The sequence below is a fragment of the Aythya fuligula genome, chromosome Z (assembly GCF_009819795.1).
Source record: "Aythya fuligula isolate bAytFul2 chromosome Z, bAytFul2.pri, whole genome shotgun sequence".
In the NCBI taxonomy this organism is placed as follows: domain Eukaryota; kingdom Metazoa; phylum Chordata; class Aves; order Anseriformes; family Anatidae; genus Aythya; species Aythya fuligula.
The window spans coordinates 51,163,231-51,185,446 of record NC_045593.1 but is presented as its reverse complement, the minus strand read 5'-3'; the positions used below and the strand labels follow the sequence as shown (position 1 = coordinate 51,185,446).

Sequence of the window (22,216 nt, the reverse complement as noted above, 5' to 3'; positions counted from 1 at the left end):
GGGAAGACATTAATACCTAGAAAGAGTTTTGAGTGTTTTGTTAATAATTATGTATTCCAGTGTTTCTAGGGAAGTTATCCTAAGGAAGAGTTTAAGTGTACTATAACATATCAGTATGTAGACCTACTCTTTTCCATCATAAATTTCAGGTGTGTCTGAGCTGAGTGACAAGTCTGGTGAGGTGCCTTTCTGTTTCTTCAGCTCTGATCTGGGCAGGTCAGCACAGGTTCAGTAACCAGATGGTGGCTTGTAGCTGTAGGTATTAGAGAAAAAGTAGATATTCTCCTTTCCGACAGATGCTAGAATGAAGTCTATGTAGAATATTCAGCGTTGTGGTATGGTGACCTTCTTGTTTGATCCTTACCATTTTTTTCCACTCCAAATAGATCACCCACCATTTCTTGCTTGATTTTTTTTCCAAGTCTAGAGTGCTTGAATGCAATTAATCAGCAGATAGATTGATCTGTTCAAAGGCTGTACAAAACTCCCATGAAGATCTCCATTAGATCTCCTCTGTCTAGAAGAAGTGCAGTTCAGCAAGCTGGTTAATTTCCTTTAATGTTTCTTTTTGCCCTCTGTTTGGGGTTTGTGTATCTATTACCTCCTTCTCTGAGACAAGAAAGCCAACTGTTTAAGAAACCTTTCTTGTAGAGATAATGATCTGTAAACTGATGAGAATTTTGCCTGATGGCAGAGACCTTATGCCACGCAGGATATCCAGGTGTGTTGCAGGTATATCTGTTTTCTTGAGAATTTTATGACACAATGTACTTGAAGGAAACAGCAGACATGAATCTGAGCTAACAATCTTCGAGTAAGGTTAACATAATTGTATTTTTTAATCTGTTCATGTGTTTGCCTCTAATTTTTAAGGAATATAGGTGACACCTGTTGTGACAGCTCTGTAAATGTTTCCTTGGGAAACATCTGTGCTGATGACATATTTGATATTAATGCATCAGAAAGAGGAACTTTCTCACAGTAAACTTCCTGACTGCGTGCCATTAGCACTTAATATACATCTTGAAAGTGTAAATTGTGCCCAGTCTGTTTTGTCTTATTTAGCAGATGTAAGTTCTGCCTTTTACTTCATTGGGATTGAGTCTCTAATTGCATAAATGTTTTCTAAGCAAGCTAAGATGCCGGCTGCCTAGCAAAAACTGCTCAAGCTGTTTTGTTGAATAGCACCCTCTGAATGACACTCAGTTTTCTTTCTAGTGTATTCATTCCATATACTTGTTGCCCTGGATAGCTAACGTACTTCGCCTAGAGTCCTTTCTGAAGGTTTCTTACAGCAAGTGTAGGAAATACTTAGGCTTAAATGCTTAGGTGTTGGTTTGGCTTGGCAAAACAGAACTGCTTTTTGAAGAGCAAGCCTACAGTGTGTGCTTGAGCACACTTATGTGTATGTAGTTATGTATATCAAACAGGTGAGGCTTCTGCATTGCAAGTCTGAGTTAAACTTAAAAAAAAAAAAAAAAAAAATAAGCCACAAACCATTTTTTTGCATGGGACTGATACTTTCTGTCTGTTATCCTTCTGTTTTAAACAGTGCTGAGATGTCTGGGAGCAGACTCCTCTTCCTTCCATCTTCCTGAAATGCCACTCTTCTACCTTCCTTTTTAGCAGCATCATCTTACAATGACTAGCAGAATAATTTACAGGGAAGTCAGTGTACTGAAAAATTGATCAACTGACAGCTAAGACTACAGGAAATGGTGTAGATGAGGGTCAGTAACTTGTGGTAGTACGCTTTCAGATTAAGAAATAAAACTCTCCATATGGTAGCAGTTACTGCGTATGAAATTGCATATTTTTTTGTGGAAAAAAATAATCCATAACTGTAGGACACAATTCAAAATATTTATTACTCAGAGTGGTAACTGTTTGCAGGTAACTTTGGTAACTGAAAAGGAATACTGAAGTTATCCTCTTCCGTTTGGTGTATATTCATTGAAAATCGTAAGATGTGCCTCATGTAAATGGCATGTAAATGGTAACTTCTACCTTGTCATTTTTTAATTATTCTGTTTGCACAAGTACACTATTTTTAAAACTTGAGTATCAGATTGCCTCTGTACTCTGTTAAACCTCAAAGAAATATTTTTTTTTCCTAAGGAACCCTTTGAAGATGGCTATGCAAATGGAGAGGAAGGAACTCCTGCTGGGGAAGCAGCTGCCACTTACACACCTGATAGCAAAGGTGTAGTCAAGTTTGGCTGGATAAAAGGTGTATTGGTAAGTTTGATAAATTGTGCCTTAGTGACTTTAAAATGATCTTTCTTATTTACTTATACAGAAGCAAAAAGAAAAAAAAAAAACACGTGAGGAAAGTACCTACATGTGTATGGTAAAGCTTGAATTAAGTATTTAAAAATTGTTGAACCTGTTACAAAGTAGTCATCTCCGAAGCTGTTGAAGTCTCAACACTAATTTTATTCTTTTTTTTTGGGGGGGGGGCAGAGGGGGGAGATCCAAGTCTGTCCCCATTCAGAATAATGAAAAACTAAGGGTAACACAACAGATTTTATTTCAAGTACATATTAGTTTATTTTTTTAATACTTTGGCAGAGAGGAAATGTGATTAATACATGTACTCTCCAAAGCTATACAATCTTGTAGTGGAGGCTGCAAATGCAACAACTGGTTAATCCACATTGAACTCAAGCATTCAGAATACCTAATTTTAGTTCAGAAAGCTTCCACTGTGCGTTAGCAACTTCCTTACAAGACGTTAAGCAGCCATACCCTTTCTCTTGGGAGAAAGAGTACTGGCAGCAGCTGTCTAACAGATAATAGGACCTCCTGTTGATATACCCCAACCAAGGACTGAGTTGTTCAGCTTCTTACCTGCTTTAAAATTACTTTGAATTTCTCTATACCCAAATTCTGTATTGCATTATTTTTGTAAGCAATAATACTAAGAATTAAATTTTGGAAGTTATATTGGTAGTATATATTCTGTATGCTGATTTGAAGCTGGTATTAGATGTTATCATGGGATAAATGTTGCTGGCCAGTTTCTTCCAAAGTCTGTTAAAAAGTTTTAAGCAGGTTTTAAAATTCTATTTTTAAATTTTAAAAATTTTTAATTTTTAAAAATTTACCATTAGTGTTTTCTTATAGGCATAAGCTGTTGAGGTGAATGTTTCTAGCTCAGGTGTTTTTGCATTTTGCAAGACTGCATAAAAATCTCTGAAAACACTCTTACTTCCATGGTTTGGAGAGGCACTTGTCTACCTTCAGTGACCACCTAAACTTTTTTGGGTTGATACTGTACTCTCCACATGAGATTCACACAAGACCTGCTGCTTGTCTTCTGTCTAAACTGTGCATGTTGCAAACTATTTTATGGAGGAAAAGAAGAAACAGACTTTGTCCCCACTCTTCCTACATTCCTCACTTCCCCATCCTGTTAGTGTACAGCTCCATTGTAAGATACAAAAGTTCAAGGGCTGTCAAATTGTGGGGGGTTTCTGTTTTTTGTTTTTTGTTTTTCTTTTTAATGGAAAAAATATTTGGCAGGTTGTTTTAGTACTGGAAAAAGGAGTTGTGGGAGATCTGAATTAAGAGTATTGGAGACATAACAGTGTTAATGATATATTCTGTAGTATGAATTTTAGATTCTAAAGGTTGGGGTCTAAATTACTTATTTGTATTGCTTGATCAAGAACTAATACAACTGTCAGGTGTAACTATAACTTGTTCAAAGCAGTAATTTTTAAATTGTTTCCTTTTAATTTTTAATCTAACTTGTCTAATTAAAGAATCTAATTAAAGAATCTGTTCTTTTAAAACAATTTGAAAAGTAGTGAAGGACTATAAGAAGTCAGACAATATTAAAAGTAAAATGAAAAATTAGTGGAAGTGATTGCAGATGTAAGACTCATATTAAATGTCTATTACCCTAGGTACGATGTATGCTGAATATCTGGGGTGTGATGCTCTTCATCAGACTATCATGGATTGTAGGACAAGCTGGGATAGGTATGTGTAAAATTAAATAGTTTTATTTCAGTGGAAATGTGACCTAAGAGACTTTCATCCTGAATTTGCTGTTACACTGGTACAGAAAGTTGCTTTAATATTGTCAGGATTTTTACTTAAAAGTTTAAGCAATATGAAATTACTTACTTTCCATTTATCTAGAAGATGCATAATTTTAAAAATGATCTTTTCAGGTCTTCAATAAATTATAGAGAGAAACTTCTGGTCTCTAGTTATTAAAATCTGCATATATCCTATATAGGATATAAGCCTTAGAAAATTATTTAAGTTAGCTTTGAACTGCAAAAGATCTGTCACCTTCCAAAGGGACGTGTTTCCTTGAAGCTCTAGGGTACAGCTTTTACTCTGATTGAAAATATTTATCCAGTTTTGTTTGTATCCACAAAACACTTCAGTACAAAAGGGAAATAAAGCCCTGAATGTACAGGACCACATAAAATAAACTTGTCAGGTTTGGATGACTAATTTTTTAGATAAAGTTGAGTCTAAGATCTGTATGCTTGAATTCTGCTGGACTTAAACCTTGAACTTTTTTTTTTTTTCCAAAAGGTCTGTCTGTTGTTGTTATTGCAATGGCTACTGTTGTGACAACTATTACAGGACTGTCTACTTCTGCTATAGCCACAAATGGATTTGTAAGGGGAGGTAAAGCTACTTTCATAAAACTTTTAAAGTATCTTATCATTCTCAAGCATACACTTCAAAGATGGAGTCTCTAATTTATTTTCCATTTTCTTTTAGCGGGGGAGTAAGAACAGAATGGATAAAAATAGGGAGGAATTAAGTTTTTTGAGGAGCACAGTCTTTCTGATTTTCTGTATTTGACTTCAGTCATATAATGAAAAACCAACAATTAGCCTAGTAACTTGATTTGACTGGTGGCTTTCTTTTGTAACGTGGAAGAAACATCACTTTTAGTTTTTGGAATACAAACATTTTCAGGAACAAACAGGGTCTTGATATTCACCTACGTCTGCATGGGCTGGTCAAGAATGTGTTGCTTTTGTGTTCTAGTCCAGAAATACATCTTTCTAATGAAGTAAGTCCTATAAAGGGATATGCTATATCTATATATAAACATACAGCAGGACATGTTCTAGGTCTAGCATGATTTCTTTTCTTATGCACAAAAGAAATTCTCCAAACTCTCCTTGATCATCTCCAACTCTTCCCGAGGGTGATGATGTTCATTTGCTTTCATAGTTTATGCACTGTTGTCATCAGTGCGCGTAAAATGGTTGTGTAAATGGTCAGTACCTATGGCATGCTCAAACTACTTCATGATGGTACAAGATGGCTACTGCTAGAAGTTGTGGTAGAATTAAAATAGAAGCAGTTCATTTGTCTGTGCCTATAAAATTCTGTTGCTTTAAGAATGAAGAGAAAGGAAAAAAGAAATCACTGCAACAAAGTTAACAGACCCAATGGGAAAGATCAACTATAAATCTTAGTATTATGTCAAGCTTAGTTTCTAAACTTTTGTATACTGCATTATATGTATCAGATTATCCTTTTCTAATGGGAGACATTTGTTTTGAACCACTTCTACAAAATAATGCCTTATTCAAAATTTTGAAGTTCTTAGAGAATAATTTATTTTTTCCTTTGAAAAAGCTATGGTAGCTTATTTTTTTTACTGGCTGAAATTCTTAAATGCAAAGTATGTTGCAGCCTGGTACCTATACACTTCTTGAATGAGAACTGAAATTAAGAATAGATTGTGAAAAGTGGAGTTGGCATGTTATTGTTCTGACAGTGTCACTGCACGGCAGAGAATTCTCATGATAGCAATGCTTTAAGAAAGAAGTCATGTAGGTTTGGGACTTGAGTGGGTTTGTAACAGTATATTTTGGCTAGTTTCTTGAGCTATAGCTGTAATAGTAAATTAGTACAGTATAACTGTAATAGTAAAACTATGCACAGTTGCTTTTAAATTTCAAATAAGTTGTAAAGTATGGGCAGCTGTACTACTGGCCTTTTTTAATAGTGGAACTGGTTGCATAGGTGAATAATATCACGTGGTACATGAGTTGGGTGATTACTTCCAACTGGTGCCTTTTCTTAGAACCTTGAAATATACTTGTGTTACTTCAGCATGCGTGTTCCTAAAATACTGTGTTTGGGGTTCTTTTCTAATAAATCAGGAAAGATATAAGAATAAATTTTATCATGTTCATGTAAACACTATGTTGCTGATGCCTGTACATTTTTCTTACATTATTGTGGTGTTTTTTTGTGTGTTCAATTTTTTTTTTCCTTTCAGGAGGAGCATATTACTTAATTTCCAGAAGTTTAGGTCCAGAATTTGGTGGTGCCATAGGACTGATTTTTGCATTTGCCAATGCTGTTGCAGTAGCCATGTATGTTGTTGGCTTTGCAGAGACAGTTGTGGAGCTGCTTAAGGTATATGGATAATACTGTTTGTACTGATTATGCTGTACTCTATGCAGGTTTGTGCTGTTATTTAATGGCAGAAGATTTCATAGTTAACAAGATGTGGAATGAGGCACAAGGTTGCTACTGATATATGAATAAATTAATTCAGTATTCCAGTAGCTTTTTGATGTATAAGAAATTATCATTGATCTCAAACTGGAACTTTACTCACTATTTTTCCCTGAAAAAATAAAATGCAGAACTTTTTCTGAAGTTCAAGCTGCTAGCTGTTGAGAAGAATGGAAGTATAGATACCTGAATCAGAATCATAAGTTATTAATGCTAAGATTCCTAGCTAGCTGTTTCTTGTTAACTGAAAGTAATTTATATTAAGTTCTTTTGAAAAAGGGTTTTGTTTGTTAAAAGCAATTCCTTAAGATAAACACAACCAATTTATCTGTTGCATTTTTGATATGAATACTGTACTGTAGTTATCATAGAAGGGAAGATGTCTGAAATGCATTGAAAGAATTAAGAGTAATGGTGAACAACTAACATATCTATAGATGCAGGATGGTAGCTGTTACTGTGCTGGTTTCTTCACTGGCAGTTAAAGAGGCCATTTGCTCTGGGGATGGGTTATAATGACTGTTTATTTTCATTTAGAATTATTCAGTGATATAAAACAAAGGAAAAAGGTTATGTCTAAAATAATATTCAACAATACACTTCTATTCTGTAATAGGGAAGATAGGTACTTGATAAAGGTATATTACTTCTTGTTTCCATTTTTAGGAAAATGGGACATTGATGATTGATGAAATGAATGACATCAGAATCATAGGAGCCATCACAGTAGTTATATTACTTGGAATTTCTGTAGCAGGAATGGAATGGGAAGCAAAAGTAAGGAACTATTACTTTCTCTTTTTTTGTTTTGCTTTTTATTTGTCTTTTTCTTTACTCAGCTGCCTGAATAATTTTTAGTATATTTAGCACACTCAATATTGCATACACAGTATGTTAGGAGTCAAGCAGTGAGCAGTTTTTAATCAATAGAATCATAGAATATCCTGAGTGGAAACGGACCCACATGGATCACTGAGTCCAACTCCTGCATCCACACAAGACTACCCAAAAATCAGACCATATATCAAAGAGCGTTGTCCAAATGCTTCTTCAACTATGGCAGGCTCAGTGCTGTGACCACTTCCCTGGGGAGTCTGAAGTGCCTGACTATCCTCTCAGTGAAGAACCTTTTCCTAACAGCCAGCCAGAACCTCCCCATCACAGCTTTATGCCATTCCAAGAGGACTTGGGTCCTGTTGCAGGTTGCCAGAGAGCAGGATCAGCATCTTCACTTCTGATCCCCTTGTGTGGAAGCTGCAGGCCACCATGAGGCCTCCCCTTTGTCTCCTCTTCTTTAGGCAGAACAGACCAACCTGCTTCTGATAAATCTTCCCCTCTAGACCCTTCACCACCTCCTTTGGATGCTCTCTGATAGTTTTATGTCCTTATTCCGTGGTGCCCAAAAATGCACACAATGCTCAAGGTAAGACCACACCAGTGCAGAGTAGAGTAGGATAATTGCTTCCCTTGACAAGCTAGCAGTGTCATGTTTGATGCATCCCAGGATACAATTGGACCTTTTGGCTGCAAGGGCAGACTGACTTATACTCAATTTACTGTTGAACAAAACACCTAGATAAATTTCTGTGGGGTTGCTCTCCAGCCTCTCTTCCCCCAGTGTACACGGGGTTGCCCTGTCCCAGGTGTAGAATCTGACTCTTGCTCTTGTGAAACTTCATATTGTTGTTGATGGCCTAGCTCTCTAATTTGTCAAGATCTCTCTGCAAGGACTCTCCACCTTTAAGGGAGTCCACAGCTGCTCCCAATTTCGTGCCATCTGCAAACTTACTCAAAACACCTAGTCTACATCCAAGTCATTTATGAGAACTTTAAAGAGAACTGGCACTAAAATGGAGCTCTCGCAGATCCCAGGAATGACTACCTGCTAGCCTGATGTAACCCAATTTACTAGAACCCTTTGAGCTTGACCTGTCAGCCAGTTGTTCACCCATTGTAGTATGTGCTTGTGAGAAACATTGTCAGAAGCTTTACTGAATTCCCAGAAGATCATAGCAACCATCTTCCCTTAGTCAACTAGATGGGTAACCTTGTCATGTAAGTTTGTTTAGCAGGACAGTCTTGTCGTGAACCTGTGTTGGCTATGACCAATGACCACATTATCCTTCAGGTATGATGGCTCTCTGTCTAGCACTAGCTCACTAGTTTGCATAGATTTATACAGCTATCCAGACTGCTTTTCTGAACTGCAAGCTTAAGTGTCTCTAACTGAGAAACAGCAAAATCTATCCTTCTTGACTTTATCAAGAAGGTTAACAATATTACTTTCTGAGTAATTTCAACACAAGAAAAACTAAAAGCAATGAAGTGGAAGTTTTCTTTCACTGGGAACTTCACATGAGCTCTCTGCTTGGAGAATATATGGCCAGAATGGAAACCAAGTTACATAGTTACTGCTAACTGAAAACCAGTGTTCTTGCTTCTCTCGTATTCTCTTCTGTGTTTTTATTTGGAGCAGCCAGACAGTGCTTTTGCAGTCAGTTGGTCCAGCATCAACGGGATTTGTGAACACTGGTAGTGATGAATGTGTAGGAGGGGTAACCTACTTTTCTTATCTTTTTGTGGCTGTATGGTCTTAGGTCAGCTCTGATTGTGGAAACAAACGTGTACAGATTCTAAGATACCTTAAGATAAACCATATTACTAGTGTTCTGATAGACAGTTGAACTTGCTCATTTCTTTGTGTGTGACTGGTAGGCTTTTTTTGTATGCTCCATAGTGTGCTCACTTGATGCTTTTTAAATAATTGAGAAGAGGTTTACTTATCTCTGTTCCCATTTATAGGTGATTGTGAACCAAATATTTTTGCAGTGAGAATCATCCTTATTTTCTGCACTGAGAGGCAACTGAAGGATCTTCATAATGTAGATGTTAGAAGTTTCCTATGCTTGTGTGTCAAGTTGATGATGCTTATAATCAGAATGATGGTTCTTGTTGCTTCCAGTCATAAAAATAGGGACTGTAGAAACAGGCAGTGAAAATAGTAAGTACATTACTTGGATCTACCATTTGAAGGAAAGAATCTACAGAAAACAGTTTTGGCGTGTGCTTTTAACTTGAACAACATGCTTCTGTAAAGATTGTTTGCCTTCTCAGACAGTGAATTTCAGTTCTTAATGGTATTTCTATGCCCCCAACTTTGAACAACCCCATTTCTAACCACTTATTTTTTGCTTTGAAGGAATTAGTTGTTAGTGACTGGTCACTGTCATTTAAAGTCTTGAGAAACATCTTGCTTTTTCTCTGCAGCATGAGAAATTCAATAACAATAGCTTGCAAAGAAACGGCCTAATTTTTTTTTAATGTCTCTGTATGACACCTCAACCATCATACATGTATTTGGCAGCCTTATTAGGAGTTCAATAGCTTTTTAAAATGCTGCTCATTGCAAAAATCAAGGCTTGTTTGCTTGGTTTCTGCAACATGGAAGAAGATATATAGGAGCTATGGTAAGCAACTGAACCTGTCAAACAAGCACTTCATGTGGGTTAATATCCAGCCTACCATAGCAAGACACTGATCCTTTCCTCTTGATAATAGTGTCTATGATGTTCTTCCATGCCTTCTCAATGGCTTAGAGAATTCCTTGGAAAATGAGACAAGCAAATCAATAATAAGTTTTAAGTAGACCAAAAAGCTTATGAAGAGACTGGCAAAACAGGAAAGTATGCTTCAGAAATGACTTCAGAATGAGTTCATTTAGCTCTCGCCCATTCTTTCTAAAGTCTGAGACTTCTGAGTGCAAAGAAGAGATTTGGAAAATGTTCTTATCTTTGTAGAGAAGCTGTGGTTCATTGCTGAATAAATCCGTCTACAGAAATTGTTCTTGGTAGCTTCATATTGAATTCTCTGGGCTTATTGAAGACTTTTGTAAGCACCCAGCTGCATCCTTCCACCTCACTTGTTCTTCTGTAGGCTTGGCAAAGGCGAGATACAAATATGATGCACAAACTGGCTTCTTCAGGTGGCCTTCTAACTATAAAAATACTACTTTTACTACTGCAGGCTGTCTTGCTCTGTATGTTTCTGTGCTGCCTGGATTTACCTGTAAGGTTGCATAAACTGAAAACTTGTTTTTTTTTTTTTTTTTTTTTTTTTTTTTGGCAATCAGCAATGCCACGGTGCCGTTATTTTCTCAGGTTTGGAATAAAAAGACAAGCTACAAGAATTTTACCCCCAAGACACAAGCACACCAAACCATTCTATGATTCTGTATATGACCTTGTAAGGAATCAACCCAAAAATAATGGATCAGTGTGTTTACTAGTTAAATACAAAGTCCTGATCTCTAGGCTTGTCACTATGCACACATTTGAGCTCTTGGATGGTATAAAATACATTTTTGTTCATAGTGTAGGATTTTGTAAAGGTTTTATTGTCTGTCATTAGTCCATTGTGTCAAATAGCAAACAAATGCTGTTGATTTCCTGATGTGATAGAATTCTTACAAAACATAAAATATTTTTATGTTTTATAAATTTAAATTATTATAATTATTTTAATTGTAACTTTTTATAAATTTTATATTTTTATTATAAAAATATAAATATAATGTGCATTGTAATTATAGTTAATGGTCCTGTCATTTGTGTGCATTCTTTCCCTGTCAGTTTATTCAATCTACTCAAATCCTTTCCTTCTGGAAGGCTTATGGGAAAAAATAGGTCTCTTAAGTACCTTGTCTCTAGAGGAGTAATTTTTTGATCATATGGTAATAATACAAAAAATACTTTCCAGGTTCAAATTATTCATATTTATTTTTTGCAAATCCTGATACGTGTTCTCTCAATCATGCTTTAATTTGGGGTGAAGGGTGGGGAAATAAGAATATCAAGCTGAATTTGGAATAAAGTCAGTATTTACATTTTAGAACACATTCATAACATGGAGACTTAAAAACTGAAATGCAGGTTCTTTCTGACTGTAATGGTAATATTTGTATTTCAGGCACAGATAGTCTTATTGGTGATCCTTGTACTTGCTATTGGAGACTTCGTTATAGGAACATTTATTCCTTTGGACAGCAAGAAGGCTAAAGGCTTTTTTGGTTATAAAGGTATGCTGGAACAGTTAGTACCTTATTAACAGTTAATATCTTTGCAATGTGGAGGCTTGCTGTCATAATTGAGTGAACATCTAAAATAGTTTAGTCCTATTTAACTATAGAGATTATTTTTTGTGATTCTTTCAACGTCCTGCTGTTTTATTCCATTGAAGTTTTAAGGCACAGAATTGGTTTCTGCCTGCTTAATATCGATAATACTAAATAATTACAATAATGCTATATTATAAAATTACTAAATATTGTAGTTATACTATTTTTTTTAAAGCTGGAGGAGAATATAAGTACTTCTGGTTTTAAAGGCTATTTCAGTTTACCGTGACCTTTATTTTGATAAATCAGGGCTTTTCTGCCTTAAAATCTTCTACAGTTGATTTTTGTTAAGTAGGTTACAATGCTGTGATTTTTAGATTTTTCAGAGCTATTAATGTCTAGAATTGGCTAATACTGTAGTTTCTGTATCAGCACTGGCAGACATATATAAATAAATCTTTTTCTACAGCTGAAATATTTATGGAGAATTTTGGACCAGATTTCCGAAAGGAAGAAACGTTTTTCTCTGTATTTGCTATTTTCTTCCCTGCTGCAACTGGCATACTTGCTGGAGCAAATATCTCAGGTGATCTTGCGGTGAGTAGTAAATAAGCAAACTAAACACTTTTTTCCAGCAAACAATGAATGTATGTCTATCCCTGTCATGACTGCTGAAATTTGTTTCAGGATCCGCAGTCAGCCATACCTAAAGGAACATTGTTGGCCATCTTAATTACCACGTTGGTTTACATGGGAATTGCAGTATCTGTAGGTAAGTAGTGAATATTTTTAACTTTATCCTTTCACGTTTTTGAGTGTGTTTTGATATGGTTTGCAATACAGTTTTTCTTTAATGCATGGGAAAGGAACAGTTGGAAATGTCTAATTCTTAGTGTTGGAGATTGAACTTTCAGCTGTTCTTATTTTCTAAAATGAGTGAAACAGTCACCAGTCTTAGGAGAACAGCAGACTAAAGCTGACAGACTTCACACTGATCCTTCCTAATTTGTTCCAGGTACTTAAATTAATATGTTTAGAATTCAGCAATGGGATGATGATCCTTGGATTAGAAAGGTGTATTTTCACAAAATACTCACTGAACAAACATCTTTTGATCTGAAGATGGTGGTAGTCAGCTTTTATCAGAATAAATTCTGGGAAGATTACACAGCTCCTTGGAGAGGTGCAATGAGCTGTCCCAGAAGACTGAGAAGAGCAAGTAGGGAGGAGAAACGATCCTAAATTGGTCTGAGTACACTATAACTTCCCTTCTGAGGCTTTCTTCCCTTTGCCACAGTAGTTTGAATATTCTCAAGTAGAACTTGCCGTGGTGTTGGATGCTTTCTGTCTGTTCTGCTCCAGGGCTTCAATGGTCATCCAGGTTTTTCCTGATCTGTAATCTATTATAGTAATCTTAAGAATATAAGCATGTCTCTAATATTATTGCCTATAATTGGAAAAATTTTTATACCTGTCAGACAAATCAGTTTTTTACAGTGCTAATCAGTTTTCTTATATGAAAGACCTTGCTTTATCTTAGCTATACTGCTGTTTGAATGAATTTGACATTTATAAAAGCACCATTGATCTTACCACTAATGATATTTCCTTTCCAAAGATACTAATCTTGCCAGTCTGCCTCTGTCGGCTAATGTTGTCCTGTAGCTCTGCCAAATACTTGCTCTGTAGCAATTGTGCCCTATGCAATTTAATGATCTACATTATTTTCTAATTAGATTGACCACAGGCTCCTGCTACCAAATCTGAATACTTTAGAACTTGAAACCACATGAGAGTAAAATACTTATTAATATTAATTTGTTAATAGAATACTTTGATCATCTTTCAGACATGAAAAACTTCAATTTTCATGTTACAAAAAACACTTTACAGAACTAACATGAAATTGTTTGCATCAGAAATGCTGTGCCCTAGTTGTTTCTTATAACTTACGATTAGAATTATGGTAATGGTAATAATTATTATTAGAATTATGGTAATAATAATGGTAATTAAAGGTGAGTGTGATTGCAGAAGGTAGAGATTATGAAATGAGTGAAGTCTAGTCTTTCTGAGGCTTTGGATCAGGAATCAGGGAAATGGAAATACTCTTGTTCCTTCCCCTGCAGACTATTCCCCACTGTGTACTTCCAAATGTAGTGATGAGAAAGTCATTAAAACTTTGAAGAGGCTAGTAAATGTAACAGAGTAGTGATGTCTGAAGAGGAAGTAGATATTTTGAATCTAGTGTAGTATTTGTATGTTCTTTAAGCAATAGAGACACTGACTAAAGAGGGCTTAGTAAGAGAAAACTTATACTAGAGTTCCCTTATACTAGAGAGCACCCTATTTAAGAATAAGATAGCAGTAGTGAGGGAGAAGTGTGTGGTTTCGTGCTTTGACTACGGAATAATGCAGGTGTGCAGGTAGCAGGATTAAGGTTGCATAATCACATTTATCATTTATCACAGACATTTATCACAGAATTTCTAGGTTGGAAGAGACCTCAAGATCATGGAGTCCAACCTCTGACCTAACACTAACAAGTCCTCCACTAAACCATATCCCTAAGCTCTACATCTAAACGTCTTTTAAAGACCTTCAGGGATGGTGACTCCACCACTTCCCTGGGCAGCCCATTCCAATGCCTAACAACCCTTTCGGTAAAGAAGTTCTTCCCAACATCCAACCTAAAAGTCCCCTGGTGCAACTTTAGCCCATTCCCCCTCTTCCTGTCACCAGCACCTTCTTGATGAGAATTCCTGAAAGAGGAAAAATTAAACATTTGGACTGTAATGCATTTACATTAAAAACAGAAGCTCCAGTTTAAAAACAAACAAGAAAACTCACAACCTTCTGAGTAGGGTTTCCGTACACAAGGAAATAAAACTAATTTAATGAGTAGCCATTCATAGTACCAGAGAAGCTAAGAAGCCCACTTATTTGCAGTCTGAAGTGCCAAGGAGCTATGTGAAGTTAGGAGAGAACTTGATCTAGATGGCCTGTTTACCTTCTCAGGCTTATGGAATGACAACTTCATTTTACTTTTTGCAGGAATGTGCCTCTAAAAGCTTATAAAAAGGTGAAAGCCTGTCATCCTATTCTTACAGGAAAGAAAAGTTGCAGGTTCTTAGTGAAAAGACTGCCAGAATCTATCATAAATAAAACATTTCCGAATGAGGGCTAATGTCTGAATTAAAATGTCTGAACTGTTACTTAAGTATCTTCTGCTGAGAATAGAGCTTGCCCACCTGGCATCTGTCCTGCTTTCTCTTGTAGTAAGGCTCATATCACGTTTGCTCATAGTGCTGTTGAACCTTGAATCCCTGTGTGAAAGAGCTGCCAGCCTTCTTTGTCTCATACAGATCTTTTAAACTCAATTAAAACAAAACAAAAACCCAACCCTTCCACATACCCATAAAAAAAAAATGCATAGGAGAAGTAATTGGTGTAGGAGACACCTGTTGAAATTTAATCAGATGGACTTACTAAGCATTGGAAAAATAACAATTGGAAGCAATGAGTAAAAATCAACCTACCAGGACTAGGTATTCTAAACTATTACTGAGGTTTTAAAGGTTCGGTAGCAATATGGTACAGATATTTAAAAGTTTAGTTTCTCAATAGGCAGAGAGAAATTACTTTAGATAACAGGCACTCACTTGAGAAACTTAATCTTGTTGCATATCTGTGCCCTGCTTTTCATTACTATTTTGCAAGGAAGTTACTGAAATCATCAGTAGTCACATGCTTCTTTTCCCAGGACCTCCTTGTTTAAATTCCTAGAAGACAAGATTAAGGGATTTCTCAGCCTTTTTGCTCTGTAGGGTTCCTTCTTCTCTTCCCGATTCTGTATTTAATTCCTTGAAATACTGTCCAAACAACTTAATGCTGTTTCAACAGTTGAGGTATTTAAATAATGATAAGTCTGTTCTACACTTCTAAAAAGAACAAAACAAAGTCTTGTTAATCAGATGAGCATTCTTAGTGCTTAAAGGCTGAAACACTGTGTCTACAGTTTTACAGAGCAGTGAAATAGCATATAATCATAGAATTTGAAGATTTGCAGATTGTGATAGGACTTAATTACAAAAAATGTGGTGGCTGTGGTTCAGTATTTCACCAAGACACCAACTTTTAAAGTACCCACATCCTATGTGACTGTGGTATATCAGAAATGGGCTTGCAAGGCTTTCATGATAAGCACTTAATTTTTTTGAATGGCTGAGACATGTTGACTGAGCTGTGCAGCCTGTTTGCATACTTAGGTAAAACAGAAATCTGTGTGTTACAAGGAGATTAAAACTTGTGAAAGTGTTCTGCAAGAGTGTGCTTCCATGGTGTATATGTAATGGTATGCTCTAAAAGCGGAAGCATGTATGTAAAACTTTATAACATAAGTCATGTTATACATGTAGATCTCAGTATCTCACTGCGAGTGGAGAGTAAGGGGAGAATTCCAAGACTACTACTTATGAAATAATCTAAGAACATTAACTTTGTTGCGTGATTCACCTGTTAGCAAAGGGACCAACCTTTTTGGTCATTACATCTGAACAACTTCTACTGTGGAAATTGTCACAGTTGAGTTTCTAAGAAAGATAAAAGCTGCAATGCTGTGTATTCCTGTCCACATATGTTTTTACAAACAAATACAAAACTTCATTCCTCTAAGAAGATTAAAAAACAAAACAAAACAGACCCAAGTGATACAAGTTTGTATTTATAATTAGCATTATTTACTAAATTATGGGGAAACTCATGATTCAAAGCAATGTGCTGAGTTAAAATTGTGCTGTTAAGCTTCATCAGTTCTATTGATGTAGCTTTCCTCTGTGCTAAAGTTTTCCTTGTTAGACTCATTTATTTAATTATTTATTTATTTTAAGAACTTCTCAGGTAAGTAAACAGCTAGTTAGCTTGTTTTTATTCTTCATGGTGAACATGTGCTTAAATCTGAGATGTATTAAAACTGTAAATGCTATATTTAATTTTCATCTGAAAGAATATAGTTAAAAAGGAAGTTGAGCTTGACACATCTCTAAATTCAGGTTTAGTCTGATGATTATTTTTGTTGTTGGGTCCACTCTAGGTTCTTGTGTTGTTCGAGATGCCACAGGGAATGTTAATAACACCATTATCACTGAGCTGACGAATTGCACTACCGCAGCTTGCAAGTTGAATTATGATTTCTCATCCTGTCAGGCAGGGGCTGATTGTCATTATGGGCTGATGAACAATTTCCAGGTATGAAATATTCTCTTAAATCTGTTAATTGGATTTTTGATCTTTTTTAATTGCTTATTGAGGAGAAAATCATACACTGAAAATTCTTAAATACACAACTGTTCGACATAACTTTAAGTGGCATACTCTATCTAGTATCAAGGGCAAGGTAACTTAAATTTTGGGGTGTTTATATACAGGTGTTTATCTGGGAACAGAGTGAGTATTTATAAGCTGTGTAGCTTATGTTTTGGGACTGCAGCTTGCTCTGTTTAGATATCTAAATGCTATTCTTCATGGATGTGGATAGATGTACTGGATGTGGATAGATGTACTTAGTGTTAAATAGTGATTCATAGAAGTCATAGGTGGTCTCTTTCAGTAACTTCTTAAGTTTTGTAGCAACCATGTTTATGGAAAATGTTGATGCATAATTGCCATATACATATATAAAGTAAGAATGTTGAGAGGCTTCATAAAATCTAATGTTATCATTAGATTAAAAAAAATCACAGGGTTTTTCATAGTCTTATAGGTACTCATGAACTACTACGGGTTCACAAGTTCACTATTATTAAGGGTTTGAAAGAAACCAAGGAAAACATACTAATTCCCACTTAAACTTTCCTTACAGTAGTCTCTCTGCCCTAATTTTTTTTGTAGTAGGCCTGCAAAAGGTTGGGTTGAGGTTAATTGGAAATTCGCTGATGGAAAGAATGTCTCTTTCAATGGCATGTGTGTTTCGGTCAAAAGTACATATACTCACATGCAACGAAGATTGTCAACCTTTCTGCAAGGCTCTGTTGAAAAACTAATTACAATTTACATGTGTCAAAGTAATGTTTAATGCAGACCATTTCGTTAAAATACATCTTTTTAGTGAAGTATTTATGTATCGGTATGGTGTTGATTTGTTCTGGTTTAGAAAAAGCATATATTGGAAACAGTGTGGAACTACTGTTATGAGAATAATTATTTTGCAAAATCTGAATTTCCTCATTCTTTCAAGCTTGAAAGAAGACAGTATCCGGCTATATTATCAGTGTACAGCTGAGAATAGTGTAGAACAGGATTTGATAATCCTTGTGGATTGTTCCAACTAGGTGTGATTCAAAGACCTGGCTTCCTTGGATCGTAACTTTCTTCAAGTCATAACTTCAATAAAGATACTTCTCATAAGTGGCTAGCACTTCTAATAAGTCACTAGTGTTCTAGTTTATCATCATTTTTGTCCAAAGAATACTTTCATGTTCCACATTAGTCTTACTTGTCTCTGGAAAATACAGTAGGTTATGAATAAAATAAGAGTTTCAAGGCCTGGGCCTACAGAGAGAACCCAGTGCCCTTTGTTGGCAAAACCCCCTTGTGTTGGGTTTTGGAAACTTACTGGAGGCTGCACAGCAGCTCTGAGCAACCCGCTGCAGTGTTTGGTAGAACTTTGTTCTTCTGGTAGCTAGCTGGACTTCCTCTGGCTGTCTTCCTCTCATGCTTCTGCTCTTTCTCTCTGTGAAAGAAGTTGAATAAGAGTGAGTACCTTCAGAGAAATTAGGACTTCTGTCTAGTTAAAAAGAAATTTGTACATATTCTAACTGAACTTCCCTCAATTTAGTATTTCTGAGTAGTAGGTGTAAATAGAGACTGTTTTTCTGTGCAGGTGACAGTTCAGGGCTGGGTGGCCAACCTTGAATACCTCTCAAGCTCTTCATACAAAAAACTTCTTCCTGCGCGATAAATAACTGAGAACATATGCTTCACAAATAAACTTATCTCTAAAGTGAGCAAACATATTTTGAAATGCAAGTAAGTCATATTTCTTATGACTTCTGAGTGTGCAAGTCATAAGGCTGAAAGTGTCAATTTACTCTTGTGAATGAAAAATGGGTGATATTTTATATCACTTGTCTTAGATTTTATCCAGCACTCTGTTCTTTCAGCAAGGAATTAATCTGAAGTTTGCCTAACTTGAGTTTTGGATATGTTTGTTGGACAGAAAATGGATAACTTACAGGATGGTTAACCAACAGAAATCTTAGACACAAACTTAAATGAAAACTGATGGTGAGAGGCTTAGAATCAGATGCTTGGACCACCTTAAGCTTCTGTTACAGTCAATGCAGGTATATGTAGGCCCTCACAGGCTTCCAACAGCTTTCTGCTCAGCATCAAAATGGCTGTCATATGGTATCTTCAAGAACTTGTTCTGTCACTGTAGCCTCTGCCTGGAACTCACTTAGAATAAGTTACAATGGGTAGTTTAAATGCAGAATTTGGTCACATATCTACTTTGACATATATAGAAATTGTCTTTATTAAAATGTTTAACTTCGGATGAAAATTGGAAGTAGCATGAATGGAAGTACACCATTTCAGAAACAGTGTAAAAGTTCTGCTAAAACATTCTTCCTGTAAAAGGAGGAGGCTGTAGAACACTAAATAATTGAAAGAAATGGGCTGAATAGCATTTCATGCAAATTCATTTTGAAGAGTTAACTTTAAAGTTATCTTTGCTGGAGTTTGTATTCATATGGCATTTTTTTCTGCTCTACAATGGTTGGAGCGAAGAACTGAATTGTAGTCAAAATAGAATATTTCAATATGCCAAATCTTTCAGTAAGAAACTGTCTAAAGAGGAAATGCCAAGCAAACATAACGAGTCCCTTAGCAGCAGTAACAATGTATTTCTCACAGCACCAACTGAAATAGGGCAGTTCTTACTGGATGCCTGTACTTCCAATTCTGTCTGTTCTTCTTTCAAGGATGAAGATTTTACTGCTACAGCAATTGCGTATGTGGGCTCTTTGGTTTTGCGGTCCTGACTTTTAGATTATAGTCTGTATATTGTGTGGGTTTTCTTAACACTAGCATACTGGTTCAGCTGGAACTGGTTCCTCTTTACTCCCCCCCCAGTTTAGAAGTTTCTTAATGTCTCTTACGCTAGTAACCTAAGCTGTAACTTGCTGCCTTTTAAAATGGACAAACACAGTCTGCATACATCTTGGATTTCTTTCAAATTTAGAAAACAGATGTAAGATTCAAAAATAGTGTAATTAAACAGAGGCAACGAACAGCACCTAGAAAGAATATAAAATTGGAGTTGGTAAGGACTAATTTGCAAACTCTTAAAGCAAGTGTAGTAGAGCAAAGGAAATGTTTTAAATTGCCTGGGAAGAAAAGTAAGGGTGACTTGTAAACTTATTCTGTCTATCAGAAGTCCTTCCAGGGAAGATGGAAGATTGCAAGCAACCGTTGCAACAAAGAAAACTGTCATGCTGTTTCTACAAAGATTATTCTATGTTTATTATGTTGCTGAAGCATAGATTTTTCAAAAAATTAATTCATCAGTAAATTTATTTCTAGAAGAAAATTTAAGAAAGTACAGTATAGTGTTATTACAGTCTGGCATTTACAGCTGTGATTTCTTTTTTTATTGTAAAACTAACCTAATTCTGGGCATAGGAGGGAGGGATAGCTTAATCTTGTGTAAGCGAGAGTGAAAGTACTGAGTTAAAGGAAAACATTAGGGAAGTATTAGGAGTACTAACACATTCCTGATATGCTTAACTAACGTGTATCATTAGTTTTGTTCACGTATGAATAAAAGCCTGTCCTACCATAACCTATTTTGTTGTAAACTTAAGGTATACTTCAGGAAATCCTACCCCTCATTCTTCATGCTACCAACTATGACAGCTGCTTCATTCTTGTTTTGTGTGTCTGTAATTGTCATTTGTTTTTGTAGACAAGGCTTGCCGTGAACTTATAAATGAAACCTGATGCAATCTAGAGATTTAATTCTGTTTGAGGGACCCAGAAGTCTTTGATCTGGTGTAGAGAAAAATGCTAAATTTTTATCATTAGTTTAGTACTAGCTATATGAATAAAACTTCGTCAGCCCCATGTATATTGTTTTTTGGGAGCACATCTTACTAAGATTGCTTTAGAATTGCAGATGAGAGTATTCAGGGTGTATGACAATTAGAAGCTGCCTTGGTTTTAATTTGGGATTTTTTATCATACCAACATTCTTCCCTTGTATTTAGCTTACTGAGCATCCCTTGCTTTGTTAGTCATCCACTCTGCCAAGAACTACATATTGTGTTTCACTCATTGACGTTACAGAATTGTCCAAGGATGTGATCTTGGGGCGATAGGAACCGTCATTGTGGTTTTGAATGGGAAACATGCCTAACTTGGAGCAATAGAGATGTTGAGAAAGATGAGATAAATTTTCCCAAGTTGTTCAACTTCAACTGCTTTGTCACTTTGTCACCTTGGCTTTCCGTGGCCATGTTATTCAGTGGTATATTAGTCAAATAATGTAACTATTTCCAATGTGTTTTTTCTTCCATGACTTGCTTTCCAGTCCTTTTATGAGCTCATGGAGATTTCCACCATCAATTATTTTATGTGGTTGTACTACATGTTGTGTGATAAGCCACTTTCTCTTGTTCTGAAACTAGGATGTGTTTGTGTCCTGACTTTCCCCTAGCTCATTCGTTGCTATGAATGCATGATACTTTATGGCTTTTGAGTGGAGTAAGAAGTATTTTATTTTTCTTTTGTGTAGTGAATATTGTCACCCATCTGTATTCCATCAGTTTTCCATTTTGTTTAAAAAAAAAAAAATGTTCTGTTTGCAGGTAATGAGCATGGTGTCAGGATTTGCACCGCTGATTTCTGCAGGTATTTTTTCAGCCACTTTGTCATCTGCATTAGCATCTCTTGTGAGTGCACCTAAGATCTTCCAGGTACGTATGGAAGCAAAACCATAATCTCTTAAAGAATTATTCAAAATAAACTTTGAAACAGAATTTTATAAGTGGCATCCAAATCTGCTGCTGTCCTGCTTTCTGCTATGAAAAGTGAGAAAAACATAGCATCTAGATTTTCAGGAAATTGCTTTGCCTTGGAACCAGGAAGCATTTAGATGAAATACCAATGGAGCACATGCAACAATAATAGATTAGTTCATTTCTTAAAGTAATCAGAAGGAGACAGCATGAATTAGCACCTATAGCTGCTGAATGTTCATCTGCACAGAATACTTAATCAAAATAGTATGACCATGAACCAGTTCTTGTGTGAATCATTTTACATTAGTTTTTGTTGGCATTTCTGAATGAATTTTGCTTTACCTTTTTAACTCCTTAATCCCAATATTTGTCCTGTAAGTTCTTTTTGATTCAGTAAAACTTCACTGTTAGCAAATGGGCATTCTTCCTCAAAAGTTCAGTATGGAGTTCAACACAGAAGGGAGTTTGCAGAATATAAATACAAGTGTCAATGCAGAGAACTGGTGTAAACAGTGGGCAAACTTTCCACTTTCTGAGGAAACAATTTTTGTCTCTAAAAAGCAACTCTGAT

At 35.9% G+C, this 22,216-nt stretch overlaps 1 protein-coding gene across 2 annotated transcripts in view; it reads left to right on the top strand.

Moving 5' to 3' along the window:
* SLC12A2 (solute carrier family 12 member 2) overlaps positions 1 to 22,216 on the top strand; it is a 62,337-nt gene that overhangs the window by 17,062 nt on the left and 23,059 nt on the right. For both annotated transcript variants that reach the window (XM_032206503.1, XM_032206502.1), the window contains exons 2-11: positions 2,119 to 2,238; positions 3,912 to 3,987; positions 4,558 to 4,653; positions 6,272 to 6,411; positions 7,180 to 7,290; positions 11,479 to 11,587; positions 12,096 to 12,223; positions 12,314 to 12,398; positions 16,719 to 16,873; positions 21,493 to 21,600. In XM_032206503.1, coding sequence (XP_032062394.1) covers positions 2,119 to 2,238; positions 3,912 to 3,987; positions 4,558 to 4,653; positions 6,272 to 6,411; positions 7,180 to 7,290; positions 11,479 to 11,587; positions 12,096 to 12,223; positions 12,314 to 12,398; positions 16,719 to 16,873; positions 21,493 to 21,600 — 1,128 coding nt within the window. The remainder of the gene's footprint in view (positions 1 to 2,118; positions 2,239 to 3,911; positions 3,988 to 4,557; positions 4,654 to 6,271; positions 6,412 to 7,179; positions 7,291 to 11,478; positions 11,588 to 12,095; positions 12,224 to 12,313; positions 12,399 to 16,718; positions 16,874 to 21,492; positions 21,601 to 22,216) is intronic.